This window comes from Amblyraja radiata, chromosome 10 (assembly GCF_010909765.2).
Source record: "Amblyraja radiata isolate CabotCenter1 chromosome 10, sAmbRad1.1.pri, whole genome shotgun sequence".
NCBI lineage: Eukaryota > Metazoa > Chordata > Chondrichthyes > Rajiformes > Rajidae > Amblyraja > Amblyraja radiata.
The window spans coordinates 2,171,151-2,192,185 of record NC_045965.1 but is presented as its reverse complement, the minus strand read 5'-3'; the positions used below and the strand labels follow the sequence as shown (position 1 = coordinate 2,192,185).

Below are 21,035 nucleotides of genomic sequence, written 5' to 3'. Positions count from 1 at the left end.
GCCTGTTCTAAGATTCTAAGATTACATTCCCTTGACCTCCGTTTCCACCTGTTGAGTTGTTTCTCCCAAAGAGCACAATCTGCTCCATAAAATAACCGGCAGGTTTTGGGACTTCAGTCATAAGTTCTTTCATTCCAGGAACAGAATTAAGCCATTCAGTCATGGCTGGTCTATCTTTCCCTATCAACACTATTCTCCTCCCTTCCCCCCATAACCTTGACACCCTTGCTAATCAATAATCTGTCAATCTCTGTCTTAAAAATACCCATTGACTTGGCCTCCACAGCTGTCTGTGGCAATAAATTCCACAGATTCACCAACCTTTGACTAAAGAAATTCCTCCTCATCTCCTATCTATAACTCCATCCTTTTATTCTGAGGTTATGCCCTCTAGTCCTTGACTCTCCCACTTGTGGAAACATCCTCTCCATATTCACTCTATCCAGGTCGTTCACTATTCAGTAATTTCAGAAGGTGTCCCCTCATCCTAAATTCCAGCGAGTACAGGACCAGAGCCGTCAAACGCTTAGAACTGGAACATGGTAAGGTCAAAATTAATTGAGGTCTTGATATCTCCAACCTGGGAATGGAAAAGCTACTTGTTTTGCAGCATTTGTGCAGAGAAGGAATGGGTGACATTTTGGGTCGAGACCCTTCTTCAGACTGAGAGTCAGAGGAGAGGGAAATGATATATGGAAGGATAAGGTGTGAAAATGACAGATCAAAGCAGACGATAATCAAGGAAATGTAGAATGGTTCATTGTTGGCTGAGCGAAGGTGGCAACGAAGCATACAATCAGTAGAATTAATCAGGAGGACAGTGAAACCAGTCGGAGAACTAGGTTGGGGGAGGGATGGAGAGAGAGGGAAAGTAAGGTTTTCTGTATATTGGGCTGATTAACCACCTTGGAACTCGGAAGACTCCTCGATCCTGAGGACTGATGGAGAAGTATAACTAGATGTTAGATCAAGATTCATGGGAGGGACAGAATTCATTAAATTAATGTGTGATCTGGGACTAGAGCAAAATTATAGCTTTTATTTTGGACTTAACCTATTTGGTAGAATTAACATGCAGATTTGACCAAGGTGGTGAGTAACTGGGCAACAACACAATAGACAATAGGTGCAGGAGTAGGCCATTCGCCCCTTCGAGCCAGCACCGCCATTCAATGTGATCATGGCTGATCATCCCCAATCAGTACCCCGTTCCTGCCTTCTCCCCATATCCCCTGACTCCGCTATTTTTAAGAACCCTATCGAGCTCTCTCTTGAAAGCATCCAGAGAACCTGCCTCCACCGCCCTCTGAGGCAGAGAATTCCACAGACTCACCACTCTCTGAGAAAAAGTGTTTCCTCGTCTCCGTTTTAAATGGCTTACTCCTTGATCTTAAACTGTGGCCCCTGGTTCTGGAGTCCCCCAACATCGGGAACATGTTTCCTGCCTCTAGCGTGTCCAAACCCTTAATAATCTTATATTTTTCAATAAGAATCCCTCTCATCCTTTTAAACTCCAGAGTATACAAGCCCAGCTGCTCCATTCTCTCAGCACATGCGCTCTTTGTGAGAATGATTTGTCCCAGTACTCAGGAAACAAAATTACAAAAATTGTGCACGCAGCCCAGACCATCATACAAGTCATTTCCCTTCCATTGATTCCATTCACACCTCACGCTGCCTGGGCAAGGCTAGCAGCATAATCAAGGATGAGTCGCACCCTGGCCACTTCCTCTTCTCCCCTCTCCCATCAAGAAAAAGGTATAGAAGTGTAAAAACGCACATCTCCAGATGCAGGGACAGTTTCTTCCCAGCTGTTATCAGGCAACTGAATCATCCTACCACAATCAGAGAGCTGTCCTGAATTACTATCCACCTCTTTGATGACTCTTAGACTATCCTTGATCAGACTGCTGGCTTTACCTTGCACTAAACATTATTCCATTATCATGTATCTGTACACTGTAAATAAATATCTTAGAAACATGGAAAATAGGTGCAGGGGTAGGCCATTCGGCCCTTCGAGCTAGCACCGTCATTCAATATGATTATGGCTGATCATCCAAAATCAGTACCCCGTTCCTGCTTTTTCCCCATATCCCTTGATTCCCTTAGCCCTAAGAGCTAAATCTAACTCTCTCTTGAAAACATCCAGTGAATTGGCCTCCACTACCTTCTGTAGAAGAGAATTCCACAGGTTCACAACTCGCTGGGTGAAAAAGTTTTTCCTGATCTCAGTCCTAAATGGCCTCCCCTTTATTCTTAAACTGTGACCCTGGTACTGGACTCCGCCAACATCGGGAACAATTTTGCTGCATCTACCCTGACCAATCCTCTAACTATTTCTAAGATTCCAGCAAATACAAGCCCAGTCGACCCATTCTTTCATCATTTGTCAGTCCCGCCATCCCGGGAATTAACCTGGTGAACCTATCCTGCACTCCCTCAACAGCAATAATGTCCTTCCTCGAATTAGGAGATCAAACATGCACACAATATTCCATGTGTGGTCTCACCTGGGCCCTGTACAACTGCAGTCGGACTTCCTTGCTCCTAAACTCAAATCCTCTCGCAATGAAGGCCAACATGCCATTACCTTTCTTCACTGCCTGCTGTACCTGCATGCTTACTTTCAGTGACTGATGTACAAGCACACCCAGGTCTCGTTGCACCCCCCCCCCCCCCCCCCCCTCCCTTCTACTAATCTGACACCATCCAGATAAAAATCTGCCTTCCTGTTCTTGCCACCAAAGTGGATAACCTCACATTTATCCACATTATAATAATTATAATAATTATAAATTTTATTTATGGGCGCCTTTCAAGAGTCTCAAGGACACTTTACAAAAATTTAGCAGGTAGAGGAAAAACATGTAAGGGGAATGAAATAAATAGTAGAGACATGACTAGTACACAAATTAAAGACAGAATTCAATTCAAAACACAATATGAGGCAATTCATGCACAGATGAAAAGGGAGGGGGACGTGGGGCTAAGGATAGGCAGAGGTGAAGAGATGGGTCTTGAGGCGGGACTGGAAGATGGTGAGGGACACGGAATTGCGGATCAGTTGGGGGAGGGAGTTCCAGAGCCTGGGAGCTGCCCTGGAGAAGGCTCTGTCCCCAAAACTGCGGAGGTTGGACTTGTGGATGGAGAGGAGACCGGTTGATGTGGATCTGAGGGACCGTGAGGGTTGGTAGGGGGAGAGGAGGTCAGTGAGATATGGGGGGGGCCAGATGGTGGAGGGCTTTGTAGGTGAGGACCAGGATTTTGTAGGTGATCCGGTGGGAGATGGGAAGCCAGTGAAGTTGTTTGAGGACTGGAGTATGTGATGCCAGGATTTGGTGTGGGTGATGAGTCGGGCGGCTGCGTTCTGGACCAGTTGGAGTCGGTTGATGTAGGTGGAGCTGATGCCAAGGAGAAGTGAGTTGCAATGGTCCAGTCGGGAGGAGATGAAGGCATGGATGAGTCTTTCAGCAGCGGGAGGTGTGAGAGAGGGTCTGAGTTTGGCGATGTTGCGGAGATGAAAGAAGGAGGTTTTAATGACATGGCGGATGTGAGGCTCAAGGGAGAGGGTGGAATCAAAGATCACGCCAAGGTTGCGGGCCTGGGGAGATGGGGAGACAGTGGTGCCGTCGATGGTGAGAGTGGGGTTATTGATTTTGCTGAGTGTGGATTATACTGCATCTGCCATGCTTCCGTCCACACCCAACCAATCAAAGTCACCCTGCATCCTCATAGCATCCTCCTCGCAGCTCATACTGCCACCCATCTTTGTGTCATCCGCAAACTTAGAGATTTTACATTTAATCCCCTCGTCTAAATCGTTAATATATATTGTAAAGAACTGGGGTCCCAGCACCGAGCCTTGCGGCACCCCACTAGTCACTGCCTGCCATTCTGAAAATGACCCATTAATTCCCACTCTATGCTTCCTGTCTGCCAACCTGTTCTTTATCCAGGTCAATACCCTACCCCCAATAACATGTGCTCTAATTTTACACACTAATTTCTTGTGTGGGACCTTGTCAAAGGCTTTTTGAAAGTCTAGATACACCACATCCACTGGCTCTCCCTTATTTATTCTACTTGTTACATCCTCAAAATTCCAAAAGATTAGTCAAGCATGATTTCCCCTTCATAAATCCATGCTGACTTTGACCGATCCCGTCACTGCTTTCCAAAAATGCTGCTATAACATCTTTAATAATCGACTCCAGCAACTTCTCCACTACCGATGTAAGGCCAACTGGTCTATAATTCCCAGTTTTCTCCCTCCATCCTTTCTTAAAAAGCAGAGTTACATTGGCAAACCTCCAGTCCACAGGAACTGATCCAGAGTCGAGAGAACATTGAAAAATGATCACCAATGCATCCACGATTTCTAGGGCCATCTCCTTGAGTACTCTGGGATGCAGACCATCTGGCCCTGGGGATTTATCTGCCTTCAGTCCCAACAGTTTACCTAACACCATTGCCTGACTAATGTGGATTCCCTTCAGTTCCCCCCTCCCACTAAATCTTCGGTCCCCTAGTATTTCCAGGAGATTGTTTGTGTCTTCCTTAGTGAAGACAGAACCAGTCAGTTTTTATATTCTCCGCAAGCTTTCTTTCATGCTCTGTTTCCCCCCTCTTAATTAACCCCTTTGTCCTCCTCTGTTGAGTTCTAAATTTCTCCCAGTCCTCTGGTTTGCCGCCGCTTCTGGCCAATTTTTTGCCTCTTCCTTGGATTTGACACTATCTGTAATGATGTGACCCGAGCATACAACAGATACAACACATGTTTATTAAATAACTTACAGCATAGGATCTGCAGTACGTTACAGCTCCGAGCTGCTACATCTGCTGGCTAGTGTAGGCGAGCTCTTGATATCATAAAGTACATACTAGTTGGGGCTACTACTAACAAGCACAATAATTGGCTAGCATGCAATAGCCAATCTGAATCTCTTCTTGTAGAAATAAAGAAACATCTCTGACTAAGCAATATAAGCGGAACATTAAGAACATACTTGCAAAGTTACACAAAATAGCCATATCTAACGGGTGGCCTACAAACCCGTCCGGCCCTTGTGCGGTACGAGACCGCCTCACCTCCTTTCGCGGGAGAACAGACCGGGGAGGGGAATGGGGAAACAGCCGGCGACCCGACAGGCAGGGTGGGAGACGAGATAGGCGAGCCAGGCACCAAACGACGTGGGGAGACCGCGGTAGGAACGACGGTTGTTGGTGGGGGAGCGGGACCGACTGTGGGAGTGAGCACGAGACGCGGGGCATCAGGATATGGAGTCGCAGGACGCGGTTCCTTCACAGGAAGGATGTGTTGACGGTTGCATCTGTAGATGACTCCGTCCACTTCGACCAGGTGAACGTGGTTCTTTGGCAGGGCCGTGGATGTGTCCTAGTCGTGCATGGCCCTTGTCGGTTTGCAGACGAACCACTTGTCCACGCGCAAGATGTTTAAGTGGCTTGTTGGACTTGTCGAAGAACCGCTTCTGCGTGTCACATTTAATTTGTAGTTGTTTCTGAACCGCAGGCGGGAAACGAAATTGTTGCTGTGGTGGGGAATAAATTTATCCAGGTAGTTAACCATGCCGAGGAATTGATGTAAACTCACAATATCAGTAGGAACCTGCAGTTCATTGATAGCTGCAGTTTTCAGCGGTGCCCATGAGCAGAAAATAATACAAAAAGTAGTAAACACTGCCGTCCATCATCGGCTTTGACCTCCCTTCCATCGAGGGGATCTATCGCAGTCGCTGCCTCAAAAAGGCTGGCAGCATCATCAAGGACCCACATCATCCTGGCCACACACTCATCTCCCCGCTACCTTCAGGTAGAAGGTACAGGAGCCTGAAGACTGCAACGTCCAGGTTCAGGAATAGCTACTTCCCCACAGCCATCGGGCTATTAAACTCAACTCAAACAAAACTCTGAACATTAATAGCCCATTATCTATTTATTTGCACTTTACTGTTTATTTATTCATGTGTGTATATATTTATATAATGGTATATGGACACACTGATCTGTTCTGTATTCATGCCTACTATATTCTATTGTGCTGAAGCAAAGCAAGAATTTCATTCTCCTATCTGGGACACATGACAATAAACTCTCTTGAATCTTGAGAGTAGTTGCTGAGTGGGCTCATCAGTGAGGCAGAGTTTGTGGACAGTGTGCCCGAAGTACACCAGGGCTAGATCGTGGCATGCATTGATACCGAGCAAAGTCTCTGAATTTGCTTTAACAATGTAACACTGCAAGGTGCGGGTCTGCTCATCTACAGTGCACTTTAAATCAGCTTTTCCGAATGGGTGCAGAATCCCTCCCCCGTAAGCCCGAAACGTTGCGGAGGCCTTATCTGTACGTTCAGCATTGCAAATTTTTTTGAACTCTCTTGAACTAGCCAATCTACACTATCCTTGACTTCCTTCGTCAGCCACGGTTGAGCCGCCTTCCCAGTTTTATTTTTTAGCCAGACAGAAATCAACAGTTTCTGGAGTTCATCCATGCGGTCTTTAAATCTTCACCATTGCATCTCCACTGTCAACCCTTTAAGTATAATTTGCCCGTCTATCCTAGCTAATTCCCATCTCATACCTTCACACTCTCCTTTCTTCAAGTTCAGGACCGTAGTCTCTGAATTAACCGTGTCACTCTCCATCCTAATGCAGCATTCCACCATATTACGGTCACTGTTGCCCAAGGGGCTTTGCACAACAAGATCGCTAACTCAGGCATGAGATTTCTCTGCGTCCCGCGGATTTTGAAATTCATTTAAAAAAAAATTGAAATCTTTATAAATCTATAAATGGCTTTCAGCGAGTCTGATGATCGAGGGCGCTGATTGGACGAGAGGGACGTCGGTCAGCAGGCAGTGTGGGGGGGGCAGGACATGATGATTCAGCGCGATGATTAGAGGAGGGAGAACATGGCGAGGCCTGGTGGAGTGAGGTGCTGGGAGCACAGGCAGCGGCGGTCCTGGGGGACGGCGGCGGGAGAGTGGGCACTGGGCTGGGAAAGGCTGGGGCGTGGCTGCAGGGCCGGGGCCTTGTCGGTGTCAATAAGCGTTTTAATGCAAGTAGAGGGAGTGTGTGTGAGCCTTGGTGAGCAGTGGGAAGAGTCTCTGTGAGTGTGAGTAAAGGTAAGGGGACGTCCCTGTGAGTGTGTGCAGTGAGGGGTTCCCTGTAAGTGAGCAAAGGTGATAGGTTTCCTATGACTGAGCAGTGAGGGGTTTCCTGTGAGTGTGAGCAGTGAGGGGGTCCCTGTGAGTGTGAGCAGTGAGGGGGTCCCTGTGAGCAAAGGTAAGGGGGGGGGGTTTCCTGTGAGTGTGAGCAGTGAGGGGGTCCCTGTGAGTGTGAGCAGTGAGGGGGTCCCTGTGAGTGTGAGCAGTGAGGGGCTCCCTGTGAGTGAGTGGGGAAGACCCTGTGAGACATTAAGGGTAAACAGGCAAGGAAACTGTGCCATTCATTGCAAGATACAATTACCAAAACAATTCTGCATAAAGGGGCACTGCCCCCATTTACCCCCACCAGGGCCGTTGCACCTTGGAATCCTACCAGGGGGCAATGGCCCCTGGACCCTCATCTCCCTTCCTCTTTTTTCAGGTTTTTCCTGTCCCATGCCTGCTAACTAATCTTTCCTCATTACACAATACCCAGTCTAGGATGGCCTGCCCTCTCGTCGGTTCCTCTACATATTGGTTTAAAAGACCACCCCGTATACATTCCAGGAAATGCTCCTCCTCAGCACTGTTACCGATTTGGTTGGCCCAATCTATATGTAGATTAAAGTCACCCATGATAACCTCGCGATTGCAATCATGTATTGTCTTTCTACTGACTGGATAGCTCGCAACGATAGCTTTTCACTGTACCTTGGTACACGTCACAGTAATAAACTAAACTAAACAGTGTTTACCGTGAGATCGAAAGTACCATTAGTATCAAAAGTATGGAAAGTAATCTGGCCACAAAAATACTGTCAGAAGTACCTGAATCACACTATATTTTATCCCCTGTTAAAGCCCTGTCCCAAGGTACAAGTTCATTCCAAGAGTTCTCCCGCCCTGATTCGAACTCGGAGATTTACGTTAATGGCCACACGTCGGTACTCGGGGCTCTCGTGGACATTTTTCATCATGTTGAAAAATCTTCACGAGTCTTCCAGTGCTTACCTGCCATTAGCAAGTCATGCTGAGTACCTGACGTTAGCGCTAAGAGACGTCCCCGAGCTCCGACGTACCCGCTACGTTCATTCTCCGTGCTTACCAGGAGTTTGATTTTTTTAAAACTCGGGAGAGCTCTTGGAATGAACTCGTACTGTGGGACAGGGCTTTTAAACTGTTAAGGTTGGAATTGTAGCTTGTGGCAATTTGTGTAGTAAGTTGTGGTAAATTGTGTATCTTATCAGCTCACTCTGCCTTTCTAGAGGCAGCAGATGAGTAATACCACAGATGATACCTGGTACAACATTGAGCAGGAAGGAACTGCGGATGCTGGTTTAAACCAAAGAGTCGGAAGAAGGATCTCGACCCGAAACGTCACCCATTCCTTCTCTCCAGAGATGCTGCCTGTCCCTGCTGAGTTACACCAGCTTTTTGTGTCTGTCCTGGTACAACATTGTTGCCTCTGGAATTGTCACTGGACCTTGTTGCATTCAAATGATCACATACACAGAAATGTGAAACTTTCAGAGGAAGAAATAAGGAAGGCCAGAGGAAGAGATAAGGAAGACCAAAAATAGTCTACATTTTTGAAAGCACGATGAATAAAAAAAATTGTAACTTGGAAAATATTGCAAATGCATGTGAATTTTCAGGATCCCATTTAGATTAAATGGGAGAGAAATTTACATAGTTTTTCTATACAACAGTTAATTTCAAAGCTTTTCAGCCCAAAATGTTGACTTGCATGGCAAGTAAAGATCATTGTAAAATAATCTCAAATGCAGTGGGATTAAAAGTAAATGCTGCCTCCTTCTGTGTTGCCTCACTCTCCATGTCCAGAATCTTCTTGTCTTTCTTTGGTAAACCAACAAATGTAGTTCTTTGATAGAAATAGAAAATAGGTGCAGCAGAAGGTCATTCGGCCCTTCGAACCAGCACCGCCATTCATTGTGATCATGGGTGATCGTCCCCAATCAATAACCCGTGCCTGCCTTCTCCCCATATCCCTTGATTCAACCAGCCCATAGAGCTCTATCTAACTCTTAAATCCATCCAGTGACTTGGCCTCCACTGCCCTCTGTGGCAGGGAATTCCACAAATTCACAACTCTCTGGGTGAGAAAGTTTTTTCTCACCTCAGTCCAAAATCGCCTCCCCTTTATTCTAAGACTGTGGCCCCTGGTTCTGGACTCGCCCAACATTGGGAACATTTTTCCTGCATCTAGCTTGTCCAGTCCTTTTATAATTTTATATGTTTCTATAAGATCCCCCTCATCCTTCTAAACTCCAGTGAATACAAGCCTAGTCTTTTCAATCTTTCCTCATATGGCAGTCCCGCCATCCCAGGGATCAATCTGGTGAACCTACGCTGCACTGCCTCAATCACAAGGATGTCCTTCCTCAAATTAGGAGATCAAAACTGTACACAATACTCCAGATGTGGTCTTACCAGAGCCCTATACAACTGCAGAAGAACCTCTCTACTCCTATACTGAAATCCTCTAGTTATGAAGGCCAACATTCCATTAGCTTTCTTCACTGCCTGCTGTACCTGCACGCCAACTTTCAGTGACCGGTGTACAAGGACACCCAGGTCTCGCTGTACATCCCCCTTACCCCTTGATATGGCATTTATTACTCTTCTCCATCTGTGTAGAAGGGGATATGCTGATTGGGATGCTGTTCATGCTGCATAACTGAGAGCATCAATGAAATAGACTGGCGACGTGTAGATTTAGTATAATGCATGTCTTAAACGGCAATTTAAAAATAAATTATTGGCCTTGCGTGATCTGCTTTCAGTGAGATTTACACATGCAAAATCTGTTATACCAATGTCAGTGAGACAATGTGTAGGAAGGAACTGCAGATACTGGTTTACACTGAAGATAGACACAAAATGCTGGAGTAACTCAGCGGGTAAGGCAGCATCTCTGGAGAGAAGGAATGGGTGACGTTTTGGGTCGAGACCCTTCTTCAGACTCTGAATTCTCTGAAGAAGGGCCTTGACCCGAAACATCATCCATTCCTTCTCTCCACAGATCCTGCCTGTCCTGCTGATTTACTCCAGCATTTTGTGTCTATCTTCATTGAGACAATGCTTCACAAGTTTTGGGTCAAATCGCTACTGGTGCGTGGCCAGCAAGGTGAATTAGTTTGCCTTTTGCAGTCATTGAGTGATACAGCGTGGAAACAGGTCCTTCGGCCCAACATGCCCCAGCTACACTAGTCCCATCTGCCTGTGTTTGACCCATATCAACTCCAAACCTGTCCTATCCATGTGTCTGTCTAACTGTTGCTTAAACGTTGGGATAGTCCATGCCTCAACTACCTCCTAACGGATTCCTACCCCAGGGGAGTCCCAGTGTAAGAGACTTACTGATAGCAAATTTTTAGAGGGGTATGGGCCAAACACGGGCAAATGACACTAGGTCGGAATGGACGAGTTGGGCCGAATGGCCTGTTTCCATGCTGTATGACTCTGACCCTACATCAAAGCCGATTATCTGATTGGTCAACTTAATTGGTGAAACACCGGCTGCTGTTATTTCACTGCATTCCATAGCTGGTGTTATTTGAAGAGGGATATGAATGCAAATTATTGTCAATTATGTTGGAGTCGCTCTAGCTTCAGTGCCTTTAATATTCTTTAAATACAGCAACAACTGCAGACAAGGAAGCGTTTTCTCTTTTGTTCATATGCTGTAAAGACTCCAATACTGAATTGTTACAGAAAATCTGCATTTGGACTGTTAGTGGCTCCCTTAATCTTCATGTTAACGACAGTAATGTTCATGTTCTATTTTATTTTAGGTTACTGTAATGCCAGTTGTAAAAACAACTTCCTTTATTCTGTATCTGTACACAGTGGATGGCTCTATTTTCTCTGCCTGGTTTAAAAAAAATATGATTTTGCTTATCCAAGAAAGAGATTATGCTTATCCAAGAAATCCAAGGAAGAGGCATATAAATTGGCCAGAGGAAGCAGCAAACCAAAGGACTGGGAGAAATGTAGACTTCAACAGAGGACAAAGGGGTTAATTAAGAGAGGGGAAATAGAGCATGACAGAAAGCTTGCGGGGAATATAAAAACTGACTGTAAAAGCAACTATAGAAATGTGAAGAGGAAAGGATTAGTGAAGACAAATGTAGGTCCCTTAGAGTCAGAGAGGTGAATTTGATTATTGAGGTGTCACTTATAAAATAGCTTTACCAAGCCTTGCAGGGTGACCTTTGTTTTTCAATTAGACAAAAATAGGTACCAGAGTCTGATCATGTAAAACAAGCAAGTACTTTCAGTTGAGTTTATTGTCACGTGTACCAAGGTACAGTGAAAAGCTTTTGCTGCGTGCCATCCAGTCAACAGAAAGACTATACATGATTACAATCGATTCATTTACAGTGTACAGATACATGATAAGGGAATAACGTTTAGTGCAAGGTAAAGCCAGCAAAGTCTGTCAAGGATAGTCCGAGGGTCATCAAAGAGCTAGATAGTAGTTCAGCACTGCTCTCTGGTTGTGGTAGGGTGATTCAGTTGCCTGATAACAGCTGGGAAGAACTGTCCCTGAATCTTTTGCAATTTCTGCTTTGTCTTTGTTGTAACTGTGAGATTTGAAGAATATTGTGAATCTTTTGTTTTTGCAGAGTGCCCATTTGGCTATGATTGACACACTGATGATGGCTTACACTGTCGAAATGATCAGCATTGAGAAAGTGGTCTCTTGTGTGCAGCAGTTCACAAACTTCTTCCCAGCCACAGAACTTCCCTATGACATTGAAGATGCCATCGTCTGCTGGATAAATAAGGTAAAATGTCATCATTCTGATGAAATGAAATTCTTCAGCAACGATTGAGAATGGCAACAACTGAAGTACTGTATCGTGTGGGATTGAGGCTTGACCGGAGGAACTGCAGATCATAAGAGATAGGACCAGATTTAGGCCATTCAGCCCTTTGTGTACTCCGCCATTCAATCATGGCTGATCTATCTCTCCCTCGTAACTCCATTCACCTGCCTTCTCCCCATAACCTCAGACACCCATACTAATCAAGAATCTATTTATCTCTGCCTTAAATATATCCACTGACTTCACCTCCACAGCCTTCTGTGGCAAAGAATTCCACAGATTCACCACCCTCTAACACAAGAAATTCCTCCTCATCTCCTTCCTGAAAGAACGTCCTTTAATTCTGAGACTATGACCTCTAATCCTAGACTCTTCCACTGGTGGAAACATCCTCTCCACATCCACCCTATCCAAGTCTTTCACTATTCTGTACATTTCAATGAGGTCCCAACTCCATGCTGGTTTACACCGAATTACATTGTAAAGCTTATTAGAAGATCAGATGGGAATTCAGCCGAAATATTCCCAGTTAGCTCGCAGAAGGAGATCACAGCATTAATTTGGCTTTGTTTAATAGTTGCAAAGCATTTTCATTTGCTTCTTTTTACCCAAAGCACATATCATAATTTACATCTGCAAACAATTATACAAACATCATTTGGCTGTTAAAGCCTCCTGTGGCTTTTAATAGAATTACTAGTTCAGCTCTACTTGCCTGCACTAACCCTAGAATACTTCATCTTTCTCCCCCCCCCCCCCCCCAGTAGCCAATAATTATTTGACTTTAACTTACTCAGCTACGGAACCTTAACAGCCACCTTAGACAGACATTTCCAAAAATTCACTCCAATCTGGATACAATTTTTTTTTTTTTACTCATCTCTATATTGCATGGAGACATGGCAGCTCTATGGACTCTGCCCTCCAGCACAAAGTGTTCACAGTCCATCACATGGACCAGGTGGTGTCGTCGGGTAAAGGAAGAGGCTGCGGCATCTGCCTCATGGTAAACTCTTCACGGTGCATGGACATGGTGGTCCTGTCCAACTCCTGCTCTTCCCACCTGTATCATCTGCCAGTTGATGTTGGATCAACTGCTTCCCATCCACCTCCCTTGGGAATTCACCTCCATCATCATGTCTACAGTCTACATTCCACCCCCCAGCCTGATGTTTGGCTTGCACGAGGAACTGTGGTCAACAAACACCAGATGGTATATCCCAACATCTCTCCATCGTTGCCAGGGACTTCACTTGGGTTAGTTTGTAGAAGACACTTCCAAACTATGATGACCACATTTCCCGCAGCACCAGAGGATCAGGTACTCTTCACCATTGCTACTCCATCTTCAGTCAGTTATCACTCCAGCACTTGCCCGCACTTTGGAAAATCAGTTCACCAGTCTGTGCTGCTTTTTCCTAGATACAGGCAGTGACTAAAAAGTGTAGCTCCAGTGGTGAGTATAGTAAAGAGCTGGTCAGAGGAGGCAAAGGAGTGACTTTGTGACTGTTTGGACATGGTAGACTGGATTATGTTCAAGACTTGGCAACAGATCTGAACAAATACACCACGGTTGTTACCACCTACATAAGGAAGTATTCCTACTAAAACTAGCCAAGCGATCCTGAGCCACTAGCCTTGGCTGAGCCAGGAGATGCTCAATATATAGAGAACCAGATCTGCGACAATCACGTCAGGCGATAAATGGAGTCCAGGTACGACCTTCTGAAGGCCATCAAGAAGACAGAGACACCTTTGATCTAAACTGGAGAGCAGAATGATGCTCAGCCACTTGTAGACAATAGGTTCAGGAGTAGGCCATTCGGCCCTCCGAGCCAGCACCGCCATTTAATGTGATCATGGCTCATCATCCCCAATTAGTACCCCGTTCCTGCTTCCTCCCCATAACCCCTAACTCCGCTATCGTTAGGGGCCCTATCTAGCTCTCTCTTGAAAGTTTCCAGAGAACTGGCCTCCACCACCAACTGAGGCAGAGAATTTCACAGACTCACAACACTCTGTAAGAAAAAGTGTTTCCTCGTCACCGTTCTAAAAGGCTTACCCCTTATTCTTAAAACTGTGGCCCCTGGTTCTGGACTCCCCCAACATCGGGAGCATGTTTCCTGCCTCTAGCGTGTCCAAACCATTATTTATCTTATATGTTTCAATAAGATCCCCTCTCATTTGTCTAAACTCCAGAGTATACAAGCCCAGCCGCTCCGTTCTCTCAGCATATGACAGTCCCGCCATCCCGGGAATTAACCTTGTAAACCTACGCTGCACTCCCTCAATAGCAAGAATGTCCTTCCTCAAATTAGGGGACCAAAACTGCACACAATACTCCAGGTGTGGTGTAACAGTAGAGTTACACAACACGATAAAAAACTAAGTAGCTGAAATGAAAGTGACACATTAATCCTGGACACATCCCGGCGTTCTATGCTTGCTTCAAAAGTGAGAATAACACTGCACCTTCACAAGCTCCCATATCCCCTGAGGATACTGTGATCTCAGTCTGTGAGACTGAAGTCAGAGATCCTTCATGAAGATGAAACTTCAAAGCACATCCAGCCATGATGGTGTCCCTGGCTGCATTATTAAACCCTGCATGGACCTACTGGCTGGAGTTTTCACGGACATCATCAACCTCTCACAACTACAGTCCAAGGTCCCCCCTTACTTCAAAAGGGTATCTGTAATACCAGTGCCCAAGAAGAGCAATGTAATATTTGTAAGAAGGAACAGCAGATGCTGGTTTACATCGACGATAGACATAAAATGCTGGAGTAAATCACTCATTCTCTGGTCTCTGGTGAAAAGGAATCGGTGAGGTTTCGGGTCGGCACTGAAAAAGGGTACAGGAGCCTGAAAACCATGACCTCCAGGTTGAAAAACAGCTTCTTGCCAGCAACCATTAGGTTTTTGAACCAAAGATAGACAAAGTGCTGGAGTAACTCAGAACTGGTTCCAAGCCAAAACATCACCATCCTCTATTCTCCAGAGATGCTTCCTGAGCCACTGAGTTACTTGAGCACTTTGTGACTATCTTTGATATAAATCAGCATCTGCAGTTCTGTTGTTTCTGTCGGTTTAGTTTAGTTTAGAGATACAGCGTGGAAACCGGCCTTTCGGCCCATCGGGTCCGCGCCGACCAGTGATCCCCGCACATTAACACTATCCTACACCCACTAGGGACAATTTTTACATTTACCAAGCCAATTAACCTACAAACCAGGGCGTCTTTGGAGTGTGGGAGAAAACAGAAGATCTCGGATGAAAACCCACGCAGTCACGGGGAGAACATACAAACTCCGTACAGACAGCACGTGTAGTCGGGATTGAACCTGGGTCTCCGGCATTCGCTGTAAGGCAGCAACTCTACCGCTGGGCCACCGTGATTGCCAGTTCTTGAACAACCCTGCACAACCGTAACCACTGCCCTCTCATCTTTTAACCACTATCAGCCTTGTATAAGGTTGCACTATTATGGTTTGGTTTATCTAGTGTAGCTGATAATTGTATTGTTGTTGCGTTCAATTACTACTTAATCTGCAGTAAGTAAGACTATCATTGTTCCATTCCTGGTGCATATAACAGTTATTCTAGACTCATCTCTTGATTTGACTCTCTGACCCCATGTTTCGCACACACAGCCAGGGTAAACATGCGTTGTATGTTTCAATGCGATTATGTCTAATTCTTTCCCTGAGAGTGTGGGACCAGTCTAGTCTAATCTAATGAATCTTCAGGGCACACCCTCAATCGTCCTTACAGGAAGTGTAACCCTGTTCTCAGTATTTCAGGCACAGTACTACATAATTAGAGCAAGAGTATTTTACTCTCGTGCTCCTTCACTAAAGTCTAGTAATAGGTTTACTTTCTTAATTGCTTGGTACAGCTACATGTTTCTGAGCAGGACATTGGCACAACAGTTTGTTCTGCTGCCTCTCAGCTCCAGGACCGTGAGTGTTTTCTCCCTGTGACCACATGGATTTCTGTGGGGTGCCCGTGTTTCATTCCCCCATCCTTGGAGATAGTCAGTTTTGGTTAGTTTAGAGATACAGCGGGGAAACGGGCCCTTCGACCTACCGAGTCCACACCCACCAGCGATCCCCGAGCATTAACACTATCTTACGCACACTAGGGACAATTTTACATTTATACCAAGCCGATTAATCTACAAACCTGTACGGCTTTGGAGTGTGGGATGAAACTGAAGATGTCAGAGAAAACCCATGCAGTCACGTGGAAAACATACAAACTCTGTACAGACAGCACCTGTAGTCGGGATCGAACCCGGGTCTCTGGTGTTATAAGCGCTGTAAGGCAGCAACTCTACCGCTGTTCCACCGTGCCGTCACAATTGGCTGCTCAGTGGCTCTGTCGTCATTTTGCGACCTCTCACCAGGTAAAAGAAAGTCTAATTTTCTGCCTTATCTCCAAGGTGGATGACTTCACAATTTCTATTTTGTAAAACATTTCCCTTCTCACCTTAAATTGTCTATTTTAATGTTTAATAGGATCCTGATGGGCGAATATGTTCACACAGAGGGTGGTGGGCAAAATGGAGCAAGCTGTGTCAACATCTAAAAGATATTTAGATAGGTACATGGATAGGACGGGTGAGGAGGGATATGAGCCAAAAGTGGGCAGTTTGCACATGGGGCACCTTGGTGGGCATGGGCAAGTTGGGCTGAAGGGCCTGTTTCCATGCTGTATGAGTCTAAAAGGGAATTTGTAATTGCACAATTCACAGCAATGAAAGTATAAATATTTTAATTACTACCAACAAAATTCTGGTGATAATTAGAGCCTTTTAAAAAGCAATGTTTTATAATTGAAGCGATGTTCTTCACTGTTTATATCTCTGACAACTGTTAGCAATTAGAACGTTTACATTTTCTGTGTCTGCAACAGCTAATAATAGGCAAATAATTAAAGGGTTTTTGTTTGAGAATTGAACTTGAACTCGGTTGCAATAAGGGAAAATATCTGTTCTTAAGCTTAATGCAGTTGAGAAAGTACAGGAGCTTCCCTGGTGGAGTCATCAGGACTGCCTTTTCTATGTCCTTTATTGTTGGTGTAAGCTTACTCTTTCGCTCCTTGCAGTCAATACAAATTCTGGCATTGCCATCTACAGTGGTGTCTCAAATCCAGGGCCTTGTAGAAGCTGAAGAAATAGACAATATGTGCAGGAGTACCTTTTGGCCCTTCGAGCCAGCACCGCCATTTACTGTGATCATGGCTGATCATCACAATCAGTACCCCTTTCCTGCCTTCTCCCCATATCCGCTATCTTTAAGAGCTCTATCTAACTCTCTCTTGAAAGCATCCAGATAATTGGCCTCCACTGCCTTCTGAGACAGAGAATTCCACAGATTCACAACTCTATGGGTGAAACATTTTCATTTAGGAAGCTAAATTTCCATGCTGAGGCAACTATGAAATAAATTTGAAAAAGATAATCTTGTGACGAGATTTGAGTTTCTAATAAAAGTGAGAGTTGGATCAACATTAGGTGGCACGATGGCAAAGCGGTAGAGTTGCGGCCTACCAGCGCTAGATGCCCGGGTTCGATCCCGACTACGGATGCTGTCTGTACGGAGTTTGTACATTCTCACTGTGACCAGTGTTTTTTTCTCAAGATTTTCGGTTTCCTCCCACATTCCAAAGATTTGTAGGTTAATTGGCTTGGTATAAATGTAAAATTGTCCCTGGTGTTAACCTGCGGGGATCACTGGTCGATACAGACTCGGTGGGCCGATGGGCCAGTTTCCTAAACTAAACTAAACAGCTTCTCTCATATAGCTTTTGAATCGCCCATTGACACAAATAATATGCTTCCAAACTGCACATTTTGGTTTTCAGAATTAGTTACACCCAGCCCCCTCCCTCTTGCATTATGATAGAATAATATAATTTAAAGACCGTTGTCATTAATAGCACTGAAACAAACCTTATTGTCAATTCATCTCTGTGATCTTAATTAATGGAAACAAGTCTCCCAAAGCATTTCACATTAAATGAGCTTGGATTATATCCCCCCCCCCCCGTCTCTAAGCCCCCATATCAGTGCTCAAATATTGGAGTAGTGTAAATCTCCACAACAATATGTTCTTTCACCCTTTTTGTTATTTTTAGTGCGTCTAAATGTATGTTTTAATGTCTCTCAGTATGTCTTATGTGGGGGTTGTTGGGGTGGAATAGGAGGAAACTGTTTCTCAGTCACTTACCTGGACGGAGATGCATCTTTTCTCTGTGTCGCATCTTCGCCCCCCCTCGAGGCCTACCAACTGGATTGGCTCGGCCTTTCCTACCGGAGACCGGCCCAGAGCTTCAGCAGCAGGCGCAGCTCGGAATTACCATCGCGGAGCGGGGCGATCCCTTGCCGGGGATCGCCAGTGCTGGAGCTACGGAGTGTTGCGCCTGCTGACTTTAACATCGTGGAGCAGCAGTCTGCTGAGCTTCTAACCGCGGGTGCGGCGCTGACTTTAACATAGCGGGGCGATCCTTTGCTGGGGATCGCCAGTGTTGGAGCTCCGTCAAGCGGGGCCTGTGGTCTCGGAAGCCGCGGGTGATTCGAGAACTCTAAGCCGCAGAATGTGTTCCTGCGTCCCGACGTTGGAGTTTCGATCATCCCTGCAAGAGGGTCTGTACATTGGTCCGTCCATAGTGGCAACTGCGGAGGATTCAAAGGCCCTGACCACGAGTGAACAAAGAGGAAGATGACTGAACTTTATTGCCTTCCCTCACAGTGGGAAACGTTGATTCCAATGTGGTGGATGTTTATCTTAAACTCTATTGTGTATTGTGTTCTTTATTTTTGTATGGTAACTCATATTTCACTGTACCCATTGGTGTATGAGACAATAACTGTGAACTTGAACTTGTTTCTGTCAATCTACTGCACTCGCTTATGTGTCACTTTACATTTCCCGTTCGAATCTCCTGCATGGATATAAAGCCAGAGATCAATAATGTAAATGACAAAGTTAGCAGATGTTTATAGCAGTGTTGCCTATATTGAATATGATCTTAAATATTTTATTTTTCTGATTGTTCCAGGTAAACGAACATTTGAAGGCAATAGTTGGCCAGGAGCAGAAGCCGAGGCGACCAGAAGGTCCAGAAATACCTGGAAATCAAAGGGTAGGAACTCGGAGTAAACTTAGTCAAAAGCATTGTATTTCTCAGAAACAACTTCAGTGTGCATGTATGAAAACATCAACTTTATTGCCTGAAGAATGTGCCTGCTGCCTTGCCTGTCAAATAGCCGGATGACTATCTGTCTTTTCAATCATTGTCCAGTCATTTTTTAGACGTAATGTGTTTACAGCAGTAAATAAGACCCATTGAAGAATACTCTTTGCTTTCATGGAAATCCATGATACTAAATAACAAGGCATTCTTTTATATTTCTTTAAACAAAGCCCAAATGGCATTGTTGGAATGCAGAAAATCTAGATAGCTTCAAATGAACGAACTGAGTTGGAGTTCTTGACTAGATTCCAGTTGATTTAGTGATACAAATCCTATAATTAGTAATGTATTATTATTGCAGAGACTGTTTTATATATTCTGTTCATGAACCCATTATTTTAATGTTCCAACATTTTGTGATTTTTTATTTTCATACTGGTTCAGAAACTCATTGTGGCAATTCCTGTTCTACATCATCTTGGTCTCATGTTAAGTGGTCAGCTGGTGTTTGGCCTTTTTTGGCCAACTGATAAAAATCATATTTTCCCAGCCAAAATCTAACGATATTTAGCAACAGAATGTGCTGGTGAGGATTGGCCCTCACTCTGGAGAACGTTTCATTGTGTAGCAACTGCAGTGTTGTACAGAAGAGATTTGTACTCAAGGTATGCAATAGTCGCCACATAAAGGACTTTTCCAAAGTTACAAAGTATTCCGCGCCAGGTCCACCCTTGTTCTCCTCCTCGCCGGGACTTCCTTTGTTATCCAAGAGGCAGAAGTGGAGACTGGCATGTACCAAAACTCTCAATCAGTTTAGGAAGAATTGATATCATTTAACTGAGATAGATAGGTGGCCACGGTGATGCAGCAGTAGAGTTGCTGCCTCACAGCGCTTGCAGCGCAAGAGACCCGGGTTCAATCCAGACTACAGGTGCTGTCTGTACGGAGTTTGTATGTTCTCCGCGTGACCTGCGTGGGTTTTCTCTGAGATCTTCCGTTTCCTCCCACACCCCAAAGACGTACAGATTTGTAGGTTAATTGGCTTGGTAAATGTAAAAATTGTCCCTAGTGGGTGTAGGATAGTGTTCATGTGCGGGGATCACTGGTCGGCGCAGACCCGGTGGGCCGAAGGGCCTGTTTCCGTGCTGTATCTCTAAACTAAACTAAAGTAAACTAGATAAGTCAACTTAACTAATCACTATTAGAAGCTAAAGATAGACACAAAAGGCCTGTCCTGCTGAATTACTCCAGCATTTTGTGTCTATCTTTGGTTTAAACCAACATCTGCAGTCCCTTCATACACATTTAGAAGCTAAATACTTTCTCATCTTTCACAGAGGTTGGAAGTGCTGAGGATATACAGGATGCCAAAAACTCTTATAATTAATTTTAATAATTGACGATTTTCTAATGGTAGATTTTTTATTTAAAAACACATTGTGTGAATCAGAATATCAACATTTCCCAGCCATGTGACAATCCCAGATATGCTTGGCCTTTGTGGTTGTCTGCTTGTCTCAGACCGTTTTTAGCTGTGTGTTTTGTTACTGAAGCTGGCCTGGATCGCAGTAGATCCAGCCCCGCTGGCTGTGCAGGCTTGCTGCCCATGGAGCCCAGCCACCTGCAGGAACCTGTGAAACAGCCATGCCCACCCTCCACACCACGGAGTCCTCCTGAAGAGTGGGCAGTGGTTCCTGAAATTCCCTCCAGTGCAGTCCCAGAAATCTCCCACGGTCTTTTGACAGCTGGCTATTTTCGAAGAACCTTGAACTATTATTAATGTTTAAGAAGGAACTGCAGATGCTGGAAAATCGAAG

General features: G+C 45.0%; 1 protein-coding gene across 3 annotated transcripts in view; it reads left to right on the top strand.

Annotated features, from left to right (window-relative positions):
- Positions 1–21,035, top strand: part of camsap2 (calmodulin regulated spectrin associated protein family member 2) — a 129,002-nt gene that overhangs the window by 55,394 nt on the left and 52,573 nt on the right. For all 3 annotated transcript variants that reach the window (XM_033027883.1, XM_033027885.1, XM_033027884.1), the window contains exons 3-4: positions 11,815–11,976; positions 19,084–19,167. In XM_033027883.1, the coding sequence (XP_032883774.1) occupies positions 11,815–11,976; positions 19,084–19,167 (246 nt within the window). The remainder of the gene's footprint in view (positions 1–11,814; positions 11,977–19,083; positions 19,168–21,035) is intronic.